Source organism: Choristoneura fumiferana, unplaced genomic scaffold (genome assembly GCF_025370935.1).
Source record: "Choristoneura fumiferana unplaced genomic scaffold, NRCan_CFum_1 Sck3bRy_361;HRSCAF=787_pilon, whole genome shotgun sequence".
NCBI lineage: Eukaryota > Metazoa > Arthropoda > Insecta > Lepidoptera > Tortricidae > Choristoneura > Choristoneura fumiferana.
The window spans coordinates 13,439-30,678 of NW_027413014.1; the positions used below are offsets into that span (position 1 = coordinate 13,439).

The window sequence follows — 17,240 nt, forward strand, 5'->3', positions numbered from 1 at the left end:
GCAATAAGAAATAAACACTGCAAGTAGGTGTTCATTGCGTAAATGTCAAAGCAAACCTATAAGGCTATTCGAACTAAGAGGATATTTCTTCAGTTATCGAATTTAAGCCATGTCCCCTTTGACATAGAGTGCCATGCCATATACGATAGTTACAGCCGTCGAGCAACTCGGACGTTTTACCTTTATGCTGTTCAAATAGCTAAGTCCACACGAGTGCGCATTTGGTGTCACTTATTTTACTTAGGCTGGGTGAGTGTGACAGCAATATGACACATGCCTTGTTGAATGTGAAAAGCGCATTGGTGTGGACTTAGCTAATAAGGTATATCCTCGCTCCTCCGCTAAAAAGTTCGGCGTGTGTGACACACGGTTGACTGACAAGGCGTTCAAAAAGAATACCAATATGAATAGGCGATTTATTGTAAGTATTTTACCCTTACCATACTCTGAAGCAGTATTGCTTTCTCTACTAATACTCCGCTGGTCACTGTTACATTTCAGTGAAATAAATTGCAAGTCATCTTGAAAAACCACATCTGCTTGTTGAATATCTTCTGGTGTTAAGGTTACATCGAAGTTGCGATTATCTGCTTGTCCAAACTATGATCTGCAAATAATGAATACAATTGACGACCTCTGTAGCCTAGTTGGTAGTGACCCTGCCTACGAAGCCGGAGGTCCCGGGTTCAAATCCCGGTATGGGCATTTATTTGTGTGATGAGCACGAATATTTGTTCCTGAGTCATGGATGTTTTCTATGTATTTAAGTATGTCGTAAGATAGGACTTAGAGAGCCGGGATCCGACCATAACATGATCAATGTGGGCATAACAAGTGGGATTCGGGCAGAGAATGAAACTATTTTGAAGAACTAACAAAAGTCCACTTATTGTGGTCAAGATAAACCAAAACAATACGACACTCGTTCACTGAAATCTTAGAAATGCAACTATCATAACGATTCACAATAACTTAAGGAAAAGCCTAGCTAAATAATAAAGAAACGCGTAACAGTTCCTGAGACTGTCGACTCGGGCCAGACTTCTTTTACAAACTGACAATTGACGATCGCTTTTCCCGCGTCCAGATCTCAGGCTCTGTCAAGCGCGCCACGCATGGCAACACTGGCGTTTCGTAAGTGCTATAATGCCAATCCTTAATAAACCACACATAGTAATGACCATACAAGGACCATACTCATATTTCTACACGGCCATCCTACAAGACACACGTCCTCGTGTGTTTAATCTGCAACAATCGACACAATAGCATCATAATATTCGCTCGGCCACTTCTGACCACAACACACACACAAAACAAAACAAAATTACGCACACACACACACACACACACAAATCAAAATCAGTAACAATAGTATTAGACATTATTCTGATAAATTCCGCATAGTATTACTTAAAGATGAGTGAAAACGAGAGAGACAGAAAGAGAGAGCCAACCATTATTCCATTCTGTGACTTAACTACCAGTCATGCTTATTTCAGTAGCCATTTTTATTTTCTCTTTTCCTTTCATTCCTATGGCTCTCTTACGAGTCATCCCTGTGACTCCGCTACTAGTCATCCCTGTGACATTCTTACAAGTCATCTCTGTGACTTCCCTACCAGTCATCCCTGTGACTTACCTACGAGTCATCCCTGTGACTTACCTACGAGTCATCCCTGTGACTCCTACCAGTCATCCCTGTGACTTTCCTACCAGTCATCCCTGTGACTTTCCTAGGAGTCATCCCTGTGACTCTCCTACCAGTCATCCCTGTGACCTTTTCACGAGTCATCCCTGTGACTCCTACAAGTCATCCCTGTGACTTTCCTACTAGTCATCCCTGTGACTTTCCTATGAGTCATCCCTGTGACTCTCCTAAAAGTCATCCCTGTGACTTTCCTACGAGTCATCCCTGTGACTCTCCTACTAGTCATCCCTGTGACTGTCCTACAAGTCATCCCTGTGACTTTCCTACGAGTCATCCCTGTGACACTCCTACTAGTCATCCCTGTGACTGTCCTACAAGTCATCCCTGTGACTTTCCTACGAGTCATCCCTGTGACTCTCCTATAAGTCATCCCTGTGACTGTCCTACAAGTCATCCCTGTGACTTTCCTACGAGTCATCCCTGTGACTCTCCTATAAGTCATCCCTGTGACTGTCCTACAAGTCATCCCTGTGACTTTCCTACGAGTCATCCCTGTGACTCTCCTATAAGTCATCCCTGTGACTTTCCTCAGTCATCCCTGTGACTCCATCACTCTTTTTTTTTCAATAGTTAAAAATACTTCTTTTTTTGTAACATCGTTAGAAAACAACAGCTCCAACAGATACTCTACAATACAGAAATCTTCAACATGAATTTAAGATCTTACATTTTCCGAATAATCTGACTCACTTGCCAGTTGCAAGTTGCCACACTCACACCGTCCAGCACTTTACCCACAGGCACCATCTCCAAACGGTTGCAAACTTACAGGTGAGGCTTGAGCTTAGATCCCCTTACACCTCCACAATTATCTCATTCTAAAACATTAATACCAAACCGCACCCTCTCATATCCAGCTGATCAGATTTGTCTTTTCCTTCTGCTGCCATAACTCTATCTACATCAATATCTGTGTCCGTCCACTGACCAACAAAATTATCAAATTGATTGCAAGACAAAATATCATCATTATCCAGTACCTCTCAGGAAATGGTTAATTATTTACAGAAAACCATTATTGAAAAACAAAAATAACATTAGCAGATCATACACTCAGAGCAAAAATTATGAGGAATTCCCAGCTTCTATTGATTAATTAGCAATTCCACAATGTCGATCAATTTCAGTACCTATATCACTAATAGAAAAAAAAGTGAATTGCACAAACCACACATAGCTAGGTCTCAAAAACCTGTGCCCTAACCAGATCACTCCCATACTTTAACCAACAAGAAAGGAAGACAACCTCCGCCTAGCCCTGGGGCCACACTGAACAGAGCTGCAGCCGACAGAGTGCAATGGAGGCAGTTAGAGGAGGCTCATGCCAAAAGACACACAGAACTTATAGACATTTTATAACAAAATACACAGAAATAGTAGAAATTAACTAACAGTTCGGAATAAAAAAAGGCTATGTTGTTATAATTATAACCAGATTACTCGGCATAAAGCCTTCTATGTAACCCAAACACAGTAAAGTACAGTAACTCAACTCAAAAAAATCCAACAAAACACTATTCATTATTTGCTAAGTTTTTGATAGCAAATGTCACACATTTATAAAGAAACTTGAATAAAACAATGTCAGTTTATTTAGCTAACACATTCAGCAGTTTTTTTTTTTTATTAAATTCAGAAACAGAGAATCATTAATTTGACAACGCAGATGTTTTCCCGATAAGAAGCTAAGTTCTGTTTTTGCATTAAATTGAATGATTTATCCTGTTTCAATATTTGAAGTAATTCAACATAGATTTGTCAGAGTTGTGTAAACTTAGCATGACGTTTTTTTTTTTTTTTTTATTTAATTTTTTTTTCGCTACTGACAGACCTCGGTATGTAGTTGATTGCAAGCAGCAACACTTTTTTTTTTGTATTGGCTCTCAAAAAATTAAGCGACTACAAAAAGTCATCCCCCCCTTTTCATCAATACCCAAATCTAGTCATTGACTCTTGAAAAGAAGTTGATTGTAGTGGAAAAAACATTAGTAACTTGTATTTTTTTTTTTTTTTTTTTTTTTTTTTTACTCGACCGGACGGCAAAGGAGCAAGTGGGTCCCCCGATGGCAAGTAGACCACCACCACCCACAAACATCGGCAACACCAGGGCATTGCAGATGCGACTTTATGTTGTTTACAGTAGCAGTACAGTAATATTGTTTGTACTAACTTGATTTTGTTAGTAGTAGCAATAATTTAGTCTGTAGTAACTCTCTGTAATCTCTCTTTACTCACAAGCAACACAAAAATGCATTATTTGATATCACAAAAGTTCACATTGCACAGAAATCGCGGCAAAAGACAAAACTCAAATAAATCAATGAGCCACATAAACTTTCTTTTTTTTTTTACTAAGGAGTGAAGTTTACAAAAATTAAATTTAATAAAATTTGTCATGTAACTAAACAAAAATCTTTGCTAATACCCATCAAAGATATCACACCATGACACTCTCAAATGTGTTATTGAGGCACCATATAAGCTAAAAACAAAATGTTAAATACTCAAGGTTTCTGGGGTAACAAGCAACTCAGTTTTGCTAAATATGTTTTTAATAACATCCAATCCATACATCACAACCATGAAAAGAAGCATTAATTATCCAAAGATTCACATTAATTTCAGGTCACAAAGGTTAGGTAAGGGTCGTAGTAAATGTTTAGTTCTATCTGTTGACATTTTTAATGCAAATAGGTAACATTGGTTGAAATACAACCACTGTTGTATGAAGGCGTGACCACAATGCATTGGTAACTCAAGTGTCCTTAAGAGTAAGACTGTTACTACAAATTGCAGTCTGCAATAACTGAAAATTACGCTTTCGTCTTTATAATAATGTAATTAATTATGCATCATGCAGACAACACTGATATTGCAAGTGTTCATGTACATGCCAAGGAACATGTACCACATCCATATTCATAATATAAAGTTCTCTAAATACACTTACTAAGTGTGGCGTATAGAATGAACTCATTGTTTTTGTTTTCGGCAACCAGTTGCTTAGACTGAACCCATGAGCTTACGATTTCTTCAACGCGTAATTATATTACCAGCACCAGCAAAATATAATTTCTTACGCTAAACGAATGTTCTCAGTACTGATCAATTCACTTAACACAACTCTTGGGTTAAACGGATAACCAAGAGAAAGAAAAATAAGTTTAAAATAGAGCCGAATGATAAAAAGAAAACTCACCAAATTTCCGTTGTTACCTTATCCATCTCGTCATTCATACTGCCTGTAACCGCAAATAATGCTTCGTGCGCTACAAAAAAACTTTACTATTCATAGTTTACACCGACTAAAAATTACGAAATATTCCAAATTTACCGGCTTAACTTTGTTGTAAACAAACACAGTGACTTTGACGTATCTTTTTTTTTTTTTAATCTGGCTGCAATGCAAAGAGACATTCTTGACAGACTAGAAGAATTGCCAACGTAACTAAATGTGATTTAAAGTCGACGCATTTTTTGAAAAAGAAAACACAAATTGGCTTTATTATTATCACAGATTTCAAATTACCACGCCTGTACATTTCATAACATAATTTCGAATAAACACACAAGTGTGACACAAGAATACCGTCACATAAAAAAAAAAAAACATGGCATGACTGCATGTACTAAATTTCTTTAACTTTTTTTTAACGAATACAATAACGAAACGAAAAAAAATTAAATTCTTTGTAAAATCACACTATTTGCCGATTTAACGTAAAATTTAACCACATTTTATGCGTGTTAGTATCAAAGATTGTGTGCAATCAATATAAAGGGCAGTTGCATTCATTCGTTATTGTTTTAAAATAAGTAAAAAAACACTGATAATGTCACTGCGCGTAACTAGCACAATCACAATTTCACACGATATACGAAAATTTAGTTTCATTTGCCCGTTCGGACCACTTCTGATGTCGTAAGATAGGACTTAGAGAGCCGGGATCCGACCCTAACATGATCAATGTGGGCATAACAAGTGGGATTCGGGCAGAGAATGAAACTATTTTGAAGAACTAACAAAAGTCCACTTATTGTGGTCAAGATAAAACCAAAACAATACGACACTCGTTCACTGAAATCTTAGAAATGCAACTATCATAACGATTCACAATAACTTAAGGAAAAGCCTAGCTAAATAATAAAGAAACGCGTAACAGTTCCTGAGACTGTCGACTCGGGCCAGACTTCTTTTACAAACTGACAATTGACGATCGCTTTTCCCGCGTCCAGATCTCAGGCTCTGTCAAGCGCGCCACGCATGGCAACACTGGCGTTTCGTAAGTGCTATAATGCCAATCCTTAATAAACCACACATAGTAATGACCATACAAGGACCATACTCATATTTCTACAAGTATTTATTTATCTATTGTATAAGTATGTATATCGTCGTCTAGTACCCATAGTACAAGCTTTGCTTAGTTTGGGACTAGGTCGATTTGTGTAAGATTGTCCCCAAATATTTAAAAAAAATATTACAAAAATATATATATATATATATATCTCTACACCGAATCTTTATACCAGGGCTTTAAATACCGTTAAAAAGTGGTAACGTTACCAACTGTCAAACCGATTTAACGTTAAATGATAATTAACGTTAAACGATTTACCGTTACTTATACAACTTTTTACCGGTAAAAAAAATGGTAACGTTATCAGCTATTCATTAAATTAACGTTAATTCAAAAGTATCGTTAATCATTTTAACGGTATTTATATTACTATTTACCGGTAAGCTTGGGTAACGTTAAATTTTAGATTATCCTCATTTATCGAGCGAGTATGCACGCGCTAAATTGGCAACACTCGGTAGCATAGCAAAAATTACCGATAGTGTTACTTCGGTATCGTTATAATAATGTGAATTGGGTAACGTTAACAAGCCCTACAATGTAAAGTAAATTTACCGGTAAAAATAACGGTAATTAGGTAACGTTAAATAATGTTAAGTTATCAATTAACGTTAAATTTTAATACCGGTACTAGGGTATTTTTATGATTTTTACCGTTATTTAACGTTACTTATAGTGTGAATTTGGTAACGTTAACAAGCCCTGCTTTATACCTTCCATAAATAAGTAATTTCCAGATTTAAAAATCGTGTCTAGAAAAAATAATGTATGCAACTGCACATAATTCGGCTTTAAAACAAAATCACACATGTTTTAAATGCCTTTAACCTTTACACCGCCAGACGACGAAAAAATATGCCGTGCCCGTGACGCCACGCAATCGCATTTTGTTACGCGAAATTGAACCTTACGGAATCCCGCGTGAATCCCTATTGCATTAGCAAAGCTGTCGACTGTAGCATGAGGTCATTCTAAAAGATTATATTTCGTAACTTGAACTATATACCCCATCAGGTACTTAGCCAAGGTTGCGTTTTATATGAAATGTTTTAGTACAGTCAGCAGCAGAAATAGGTGGACACTCGAAGAGTCTCTTAAGCCTCTCTTGAGAAGAGAATCGTGTGTTATCATTTCGAGCTCTTCAACTGTCCATCTACTAAGTTATTTACCCGTCAAATACAAAAGTTGGTTTCTTTTCAGACGTGCTTGGCGTGCGAATGAATAGGTGTCCACACTGGATGCATGCTCAGCCGAGCGGGTTCCCGAGCCGTCCACACGCTTGCCCGAGCCGCTCGCATGCTCGGCCGCATGCGCTCGGTCGAATTTGCTCGCCGAGCGACGACCACACTGAGCGCGCACGCTAGGGCGAGCCGCGCTCGGCTGAGCATGCGTCCAGTGTGGACAGACCTTTTTTTATACAACGACGGTGGCAAACAAGCTTACGGCCTGCCTGATGGTAAGCAGGTACCGTAGCCTAACAGTGTGGACATACCTATTGGTTTTGCATTACTTGGGGCGTAACTGTAAAAAATAAATACTTACTCGTGTCTGTGTCTTCTGAGGATTCCGAGTCACTGCTAACGTGCTTCTCATTGCCGGCTGCGGCAGATTTCTCGACGGTTGCTGAAATGGTAAATGAATTAACATAAAGGCTTGCGCAAACCGGCGGACTCTGACGGCAGAGCAGATCATCGAAAAGTATTTGCAACTAGATTTACACAAAATGTTGAGCCTAATATACAAATGCCCACAGACAAGACAAATACTTATAGTTAGGCTGCATACCCTTCTGAATTGTTTGAAGAGTGGGTGCAGGAGATAAAGAATCGTCCCGGTATCTTTTGTTGAAGGTTATTTTTCTTTTTAATGTTGCCTCTTCAGGTTCCGAAGAACTACTACACTGCTTGGCTTTTTCAACTGCAACAGCTTCTTTCAGGGTTGCTGAAATCAAGGGTTAAAAAAAATTGTGTGAATGTGTATGATATTAACTTGTAAGTAATAAATAACGAACATTGAAAATCTTACCATAATATCCAACTACTTTTACAATAGTATATTTTACCCAGTCATTTTCAGGCTTCATTTGTAAATTTATAGCCTTTCTTTCCAATGTCTTTTTTGGCCATATACAGCTTTTTTCATTCTCATCGATCCATTTTTTAGGAGCAGCCGATATATATTCCTCATTATCGCATGTAAATATGACCACCGCATAAATAAGCTGAAATATATATAAAACCAAATTAGTTATTCTGTTCTTACTGTTATTTAACATGTTTAACATTAAGTTTGCCTTTGATTAATAACCGGCGCAAATTAAAAATTCTGATTGTAACTGTGTTTTTTTTTATAGAGGTCTGATAGATATGGATTTTATCATATTATAAATTCCGAATTTATATAGTTAATAAGACTCACCTGATGATGATAACATATGTTGCATGCTGGTAATTAAATAATATAACTAAGCAAGCATTACTTAAGCAGTACTATACAATTATACATTCTTATGTATATTTTAATATGTTAGGTAACAAAAAATATTGCATAATTTTTATAATGAATACATTTTGTGATGATTTCACTAATAGATACTATCTCGCACACATCACTCAAGTGTGAAATGTAACCACCATGAGTAAACTTAGATTCACAAGGTATTTCGAAAAAGTTTTCATAAGATATATATGTTTTCATAATATCTTTGAAAAATTATATACATATGTTTTGTCTTCATACATTCAATTATTCTTACAATCTTTACCACAACATTGCCTTTAATAAGACAGTGGTTGTTTTTATTGTCAGTTCCTAATTTAAAATGCAAATATTTCACCCACTTATATATTTTAACTGTTGTGTCAGTCAAAAGAGGTTCAGTAGAGGAAATAATGAAATTTGATGACATTTTAACTAAGGCAGTATTACTCTGATAGAAGCGTTTTTCATTAATTCTGTTTATTAGCTGTTGTAAAGGCATATTGCAAGATTTCAAACATTTTTTTATTTCAAACATATAGTTTTCGTATTGAAATGCAGAGAAGTTATCTAGTGAACCAAAATTTAATACATCATCTGACAAATGTATAAGATTGTGAACATTGTAAGATACATACTCTTGTCCATACAGTTTAGAATAATTCCTGACAAAATACATCAGTAAATCCTTTGCATAATTATTAAATTGTATACAAAATACTGTACTGCATAAAATCCTAATTGCACAACTAAGTGTTAAAAAGTGTGCGTATTGAGAAGGTTTTAATCTATTTTCCAGTATAATTGGACCTGTGTAGAGAAGTAACTGTCTAAACTCTGTAGCCTTCCATCGGTCCAGTTCAATAGATGACCTAGGTAATCTTGAAAAATCATTTGAGCTAATACAATTTCTCATATCGAAGGTGGTTTGGTCAAAATTATGTAAATCATTTTGCTTCATTCTAACCGAAATATTACCCTTTATCCAAAATTGCAACAACCTTTTCATTACACCCAAACAGACAAGGTGCATGTAATCAAGTGGGACGCCTTTTATTAAATCTATGTCCAGTTGTAATAAAGGGCTTGGCTGGATGTGATAATCATCACCATACTGACCGTCGCGGAAACCTTGGTCTGTTCGCAATTCTGAATGCAAATCATTGTAACAAACCCTGTTATTTACATAATTTCCCTCAGTTATACATTTGGTGCAACCAAAATATGCATTATGGCCTTTAGTGCAAAGAATGAAAGATTTAGCTGGGGCATCGCAAATAATCTTTTTTAAAACAATATTTTTTACTTTATTTTCATGATGAAAGCCATTTGCTTTAATATGTAAGTATTCTTCTATGAATGGCTCTAATACCTCATTGGGATGCTTTGGTTTACGAAGACCATGCCAAACACCTATCACAAAAGGAGTTTTATTTGAACAAAGACTTCCCAATACTGGCCAAAATTGACTACCTGAACTTTTAGTCAATGGCAAACCATCAATATTTATATCGAAATCGATTGACAGATTGGATGTTTGATTTTTCAGTGCATGACTTAGACTTACAGCTAATCCAAAGTGATAGTATTGACCAGATTCTGTCTGAGAAATATTGTTTATTTTACTAGTTTTTAAAAGAGTCCTGCAATCTATAGGAAGATTGGTTAATTCGTCTACTGTTTTTACTTCCTTTAAAATTTCTAATAGCTTGTTAAAAGCATTGTGTGTTACATGAGTTTCAACAGCCCAATTTTGAAGTGATTTTTGAAAATTAGTTTCATTTAGTTGGTTAGATGAAGAAGCACCAACAAAGGCAGATGGGACAACCGATGGAGAAGATTGAAAATATGCAGATGTAATGGCAGGTGACTCAACCAACGTAGGATATGTCGATGTAGTGGCAGGTAGCTCAACCAATGCAGTAATATCATCTGCGACCGCCTGTACAGGTGTAGAAGATGGTAGATTTGCAGATGTATTGACATGGGCAGATGGCGCAAACGATGTAGAAGGTTCTAGATTAAGAGACGTCTCAGCATAGTTAGAAAAACCTCTTTTTGATGACTTTCTTATAATGCTCTTTAAATATTTATATGACATGTTGTCATACGTTTTCCTTCTTTTTTTTTTAATTCCAGGTTTTACCTGCAACAATTCATCAATGTGTATAATCAGCTAAAAACTACAAGAATACCACTATAAAATAGATTTCATTTATGATTGGTTTGATTTTATTTATCTATCTTTATTTTACACTAAAAGACTTTTTAAAGAACGCAAGGAAAACCACGATAAAATATAGCCTACTAGCTGATGCCCGCGGCTTCGCCCGCGTCTGTAGAGTAAAATGTAATATATTGAATTTCCAGAAACACACTAAAACAAAATCAGAACAGACAAAGTTTTTTTGTAAGGAAATCAATAGGTACTGCACAATAGGGCTTTCTGAGCTGCTTCTTTATCACCGACACCCACCATATCCTGTCATATGCCTTTGACACGCCCGTGGCGCACCGCATACCACCAAATGTATAAAAACTGCCTTACAGGCCAAAGCAGTCTAAACATAAAAAGTATAAACTAGGCCACAGTGAGTGTCTAATGGCCCATGCATGCATTCGCGCTAATTAACATTGTGTAACTGGCTGTAAGTAGGTATATTGTAGGTACTTATAAACGTATAGACAAAATAAGCATGAATTAATCTTACTCACATTATGGTTAAGGATATCGGGTAGGTATATTTAGAGTTCAGTGGATTCGACTAGCCGAAGGCGAGCCAGCGAAGGCGGCGATTCAATCGGTGGGTGACCGAAGTCATAGGCATTCTCTGGCCAAGACCACTCAGTCCAGTTCGGGGGTCCATGTCGAAGCGTCATTCGAGCCAGCGAAGGCGACGATTCAAACGGTGGGTGACCGACGTCATAGGCATTCTCTGGCCAAGGAGACTCAGTCCAGTTCGGGGGTCCATGTCGAAGCGTCATCGATGGCTATTTAATTGACGTGGAAAAATTGATTGTTTTAATCGATGTGTAGGTTTCAAAATCCACCGGCTTTCCAGCCACGGGAATCTCGAGGTGAAAGTATACCTATCTACAATACTCGTTACGTCGTTATTTTTTCGTTAAATACCTACAGAGTACGCATCGGAATAATCAATTCATTGCTCGTCAATTCAATTCAATTTTTGGGATTATAATGGCCCCATCGAACGATGCGATGATTCCGCCAATGTCGAGGTTGGAACTCATCAAATATAAGCAAAATTACTAAACAATATTTGAGCGTCAAAAATGGCGTCATCATTAAGATAATAAACTACTTATGCGCGGAACTATGCAATACATACATATCACAGCTTTCTACTATACACTATCTAATATATATAGTAAAAACTACTCACCTTTTCAGAATTCCGTCCGGTGTCTTCCATTTTTTCACCTCTAACACCTGTCCTGTGGCTAACAAAACAAGCACTAACACATACTTTACTCTTTGCACTAACACGTTCGCTACAAAATACTTAAATTAAATTTCGCGTTCCGTTACACGCGCCAACTAAAAACAGAAGTGACTTTTGAGTAGGTACGTAGCGCTATATATTAAAAAAAAAATATTACTATTTCTGTATTATTATGTGTTTTGTTATTTATTTAATCGTGCGACACATATTTTATTATTTCTGTACACCCGCATTAAATCCATAGTCGATGAAACTTTGCGTAGAGTGTGGAATTGTCCGTCGCGGGCGAAATGCCGAGTATGTTTCCATTATCACTTGTCAACAATAATAAACCTGTGTAGTATAATGGTAGTATACAGTTGAAATTTTATAGCCTCCTGAGACTGGCTGAGACCCAGCATTATGTTTTTTAATTAGGAACTTTTTGACATTCTGTAAGCTCAAAATTAATTTTGTAATTTGTACGCGGGGTCTTAGGAGTTCAAAATGTCGGACTTTAAAACAACTGCCATTCGATTTGGTTTGAATCCTCTTGCTTGGTTTCTAAATGAACTAATTGGATACAATTTGTGGCAACCTTGTTGCATATGCATAGCAGGCTGGAAAGGTAGGTATAATATTTATGGCTAGAATGATCTTTGTCATTGTTGACACATTAGATTCGTTCCTAGAAGCTTGAGACATTACACATATTTCTAACTCCAACCGGAATTATTATTATCACCGATAGTCCGATAAGATCCTCAAAGTGCACTGAACACGCAACCGACCGAGCCGACCATAGGGAACAGGAGGCTCATTCACATTTCTTATCCTATCCCCATAATTTTTTTCTAAAGGCTTATTAAATTCTTTCAGCGAAAATTGTTTTGAACAAGATCGGTTCAAAGGTTTTCGAGATATTTCTAAAAAACTGCCTTCCTTAAAGAAAAGGACGTAAGTGCCATTAGATTTCAGTAACGATACGACCTTTTTAATAGGCACGGAACCGTTCGTTGTGCGTGGTCCGACACGCACTTGGCCGCTTTTTTTAAAAATGGGATCGCACTTCTTTTTGTTGGTACCTACCGTCAACCGGGTCATTACCTACATTAGGCACGATTATGAACTTTGAACAAGATTTTACGGAATATTTGTATTTCCATAAGGGCTTGTTAAGATTTTAAAGCTTAATTCTTATCCACTTCTTATCTTTGATTATTTCGCGTTCAGCTGTGGTGGAGTGGAACCGCGCACCGCATAGCAACAACCGCTGTCCTTGACAAGGACAAGCCCATGGTCAGTCAGAATCAGAGAAATTATGTATTTAGATTTAGAAACCACCTAATTGATCGAACTTTGACGGACACACAGCCGCAGCCGTGGGATAGGAATTTAAAAATGCTCAAGCCATAAATACTTAATTACTTACCTATGTGTAGGTATAGGTAACAGTTCTACAAAGAAATACACATAACAGAGGAAAAAAAGCGACCAAGTGCGTGTTGAACCACGATCAATGAATTAAGGGTTCCGTACCTACTCTCTACCGCTATTAGTCCTTAATTTAAAACCAATATCCTGTACGGTGAATTAAAAAAGGTTGTATGTTCATAGGAATCTCACGGCTCTTACGTCCTTTTGTTTGGGCAGTTTTTCAGCTATAGCTCCGTAACCATAATTAGGTATATTATAAATACCAGTGTGTCCGTCTATCGGGTACCTAGTTACCTACCTCTTCATACTTAAACCGCGGAACCGATTTAGATGTAAATGTGGTATGTGTAGTGTATGACTAAAGGGCAACACACACAGAGAGCGGGCGCGGGTCGTGCGCGGGCCCGCGACGGGCGTATTTGCATGGCGGTATATGGAAGCCTTCACACAGAACGCGGGCGCGGGCGCGGGTCGTGCGCGGGCCCGCGCCCGTCGCCCGTCGTCACAAACAGCGCGCGGGCCGAGCGCAGAGTTACCAACTCTCAAAAATATTTATCCCTAAAACTTAAGTTAAAAACCCCTAAAATTGCTATAATTAATTGGAAATCCCCCTAAAACATGTTAGTATAGGTAGTGCCACAAGAATTGAAGTGAATGATTACACACACAGCAACATGTCGTATAATGACATCAGGCAGGATTGTAAGTTTGATATACTTACCATCCAGATTTTTTTTTAATTTTCCACCCACCGGCTTACTTACCTACATATAAAAATCTCTACTTTACGTCTATGGGAGGTACCCACAAAATGTTTTTTTTTTTTTTAATTTTTCATTGTACAAGTATCATTTTGTCGGGATAGTTTTCATTATATATCCGTGCAAAATTACAGCTTTCTAGCATTGATAGTCCCTAAGCAAAGCCGCGGACGGACAGACAGACAGACAGACATGGCGAAACTATACGGGTTCCGTTTTTGAACTATGGTCCAGACGATTACATATTGATTAACGTTGCTTTTGTGATGGCAGCGACATTGGATTTGATTTTTTTTCGTGTGAAGATTCTATTTTTCGAGCCCTTTCATTTGATACCCATATGGAACCGACTGAAAAGAAATACACACTAGGCTATTTTCGATGGAAGCTATCTTGGATAAAACATATATATGTTAATATAACCTAACTACTATACCACATTTTAGCATGCGTTGCTGCAGGTAATGCAAAATCTTATTAGGTTCAACAGGTTAATACGTATAAAAATATTTTTTTAAGAAGCATGTAAAACCAACTCCAAAAAAAATAAAAAATGGAACCGACCGTAAAACCCTTTTAAGCTCGAAGTCGGTGACTCAGCACGAGCCAGCAGGTATGGAACAATAGTCGTCTACCTCACGATCCTGCTGGATCATACTGAGTCATCAAATTTGACTGGCTAGATCGGGTTACCCCAGGCCCAATAATTGTTTTTTTTATTTTTTTATCAAGAAATAATGTGAAATATAAGAAATACAAAATAAATATAAAAAGCAAAACTTCCCAACAATCCTTAAAAATACCCCATCCCGGTTATTTACCCCCTAAATTTGAGGGGAAAACCCCTAATTTGGCAGCCGTGCCGAGCGGCAAATGGCCGGTGTTTGTATCGCGCCGCCGCTTTGACACGCGCCGCCTCTGTCAAAGGATGCCGCGTGCGATTTATGGCTTTACCTTCGCACGCGGCGTCCTTTGACAGGTAGGGTTGCAACGATATATCGAATTTTTGATAGTATCGATAACTTTGACTCCACAGTATTGATATATTAGCATTGCCTATCTACAGTGTGTTACTGGGCTTTTTTTTTAAGGGAAGTTAAAGATACGCTATTTCTGTAACTTAACCATTACATAAATTTAAATAATAAAGTAAAATCCACACTGTTAACTTTCTAATAAAAATATAATTGTCAGCCATGTACAGCTAATTAAATTGACAAGTACTATATATAAGTAAATATTATAAATGCGAAAGTTTGTGTGCGTGTGTGTGTGTGTGTGTGTTTGTTTGTTACTCCTTCACAGTCACACTAAAACGGCATTTGAATGAAATTTGGTACGTAGATAGCTGGAATAACATAAAGGCTACTTTTTACAACCTTTTATTTAGTTTCACCTGTCCCGTTGTCTGTCTGTCCGTCTGTAGTCAAATTCTGCAAGTATATTTTGACCACTTCCAGTAGTCAGATTGACTTGAAATTTGGAATACTTATGTAAATTGTGTAACAATACAATAATCTGGTAGTGACAGGGCACTGGCGGTCTGAAAGGTTGGGTTACGTGAAAAAAAATGTTGATAACTAATTAGATAAATATTATAATTAATTAATGACATATCGTGTAGGTACATTCAACGTAATAAATAAGTGATCACTTTTGTACCTTGGCACTTTAACGTCATGTTTGATAAGCCATACGAAATTGTGTAACGACTGAAAGCGACAAGGTACCTATACCTAAAAAGTGATCACTTATTTATGACGTTGACTGTCGAACAACATACATAATATAAAAAACACTTACTTTTAATCCCATCCCACTAATATTATGAATGCGAAAGTTTGTAAGTCTGTTTCTTTATTACTTCATCAGTCATCATCATCACGTCAAAATCGCTGAACCGATTTAGATGAAATTCGGTATACAATGTATCCCGCAGAAACTATACAAATTTTCCGGGATAAAACTATCCTATGTCCATCTCTGTGACTACAACTATATGTATACCAAATTTCATCTAAATCGGTTCAGTGGTTTAGACGTGATGAAGTAATAAACAAAAACCGGCCAAGAGCGTGTCGGTTTTTTTATTTCAATTATTTATGCTGGCTCGTGCTGAGGCACCGACTTCGAGCTAGTAGGTACACCTAGGAAAATATTTTGAAGGGTTTTGTAGTCGGTTCCATTTATTGTTATTTTTTTTTTTTTTTTGGAGTCGGTTTTACTTTTTTGTTAACCACATATATCTCGCGGCACTGTATAATTGCCTGAAGCCATGAAGTAAGGGACGAGTTCGGGGTAGACGGCCGAGTCGTAGACGAGGCCGGATAAAACGAGTCCAGCAATCCCTGTTCTGGCCGAGGCTTGTATAGTGCTTTTCTCAAACAATGTGAGGAAATATTTCATCCATCCATGCATCCATCCATCCATCCATCGCATCGCTTCGCATCGCATCGCTTCGCATCGCATCGCTTCGCATCGCTTCGCATCGCTTCGCATCGCTTCGCATCGCTTCGCATCGCTTCGCATCGCTTCGCATCGCTTCGCATCGCTTCGCATCGCTTCGCATCGCTTCGCATCGCTTCGCATCGCTTCGCATCGCTTCGCATCGCTTCGCATCGCTTCGCATCGCTTCGCATCGCTTCGCATCGCTTCGCATCGCTTCGCATCGCTTCGCATCGCTTCGCATCGCTTCGCATCGCTTCGCATCGCTTCGCATCGCTTCGCATCGCTTCGCATCGCTTCGCATCGCTTCGCATCGCTTCGCATCGCTTCGCATCGCTTCGCATCGCTTCGCATCGCTTCGCATCGCTTCGCATCGCTTCGCATCGCTTCGCTTCGCATCGCTTCGCATCGCTTCGCATCGCTTCGCATCGCTTCGCACCGCTTCGCACCGCTTCGCACCGCTTCGCACCGCTTCGCACCGCTTCGCACCGCTTCGCACCGCTTCGCACCGCTTCGCACCGCTTCGCACCGCTTCGCACCGCTTCGCACCGCTTCGCACCGCTTCGCACCGCTTCGCACCGCTTCGCACCGCTTCGCACCGCTT

General features: G+C 38.2%; 1 protein-coding gene across 2 annotated transcripts; it reads right to left on the reverse strand.

Moving 5' to 3' along the window:
* Positions 1–461: 461 nt before the first annotated feature.
* Positions 462–12,120, reverse strand: LOC141445127 (uncharacterized). 2 transcript variants are annotated; one of them, XM_074110910.1, is made up of 5 exons: positions 11,955–12,120; positions 8,098–8,293; positions 7,858–8,013; positions 7,615–7,695; positions 462–607 (listed from the first exon to the last, which is right to left on the reverse strand). In XM_074110910.1, the coding sequence occupies exons 1-5, from the start codon at positions 11,982–11,984 to the stop codon at positions 567–569; spliced, it is 504 nt and encodes a 167-aa protein (XP_073967011.1). In that variant the 5' UTR covers positions 11,985–12,120; the 3' UTR covers positions 462–566. The 2 variants fall into 2 exon arrangements, with proteins under 2 accessions (XP_073967011.1, XP_073967010.1); XM_074110909.1 differs by lacking the exon at positions 11,955–12,120 and having other exon boundaries at positions 8,098–8,766.
* Between the last annotated feature and the right edge of the window lie 5,120 nt (positions 12,121–17,240).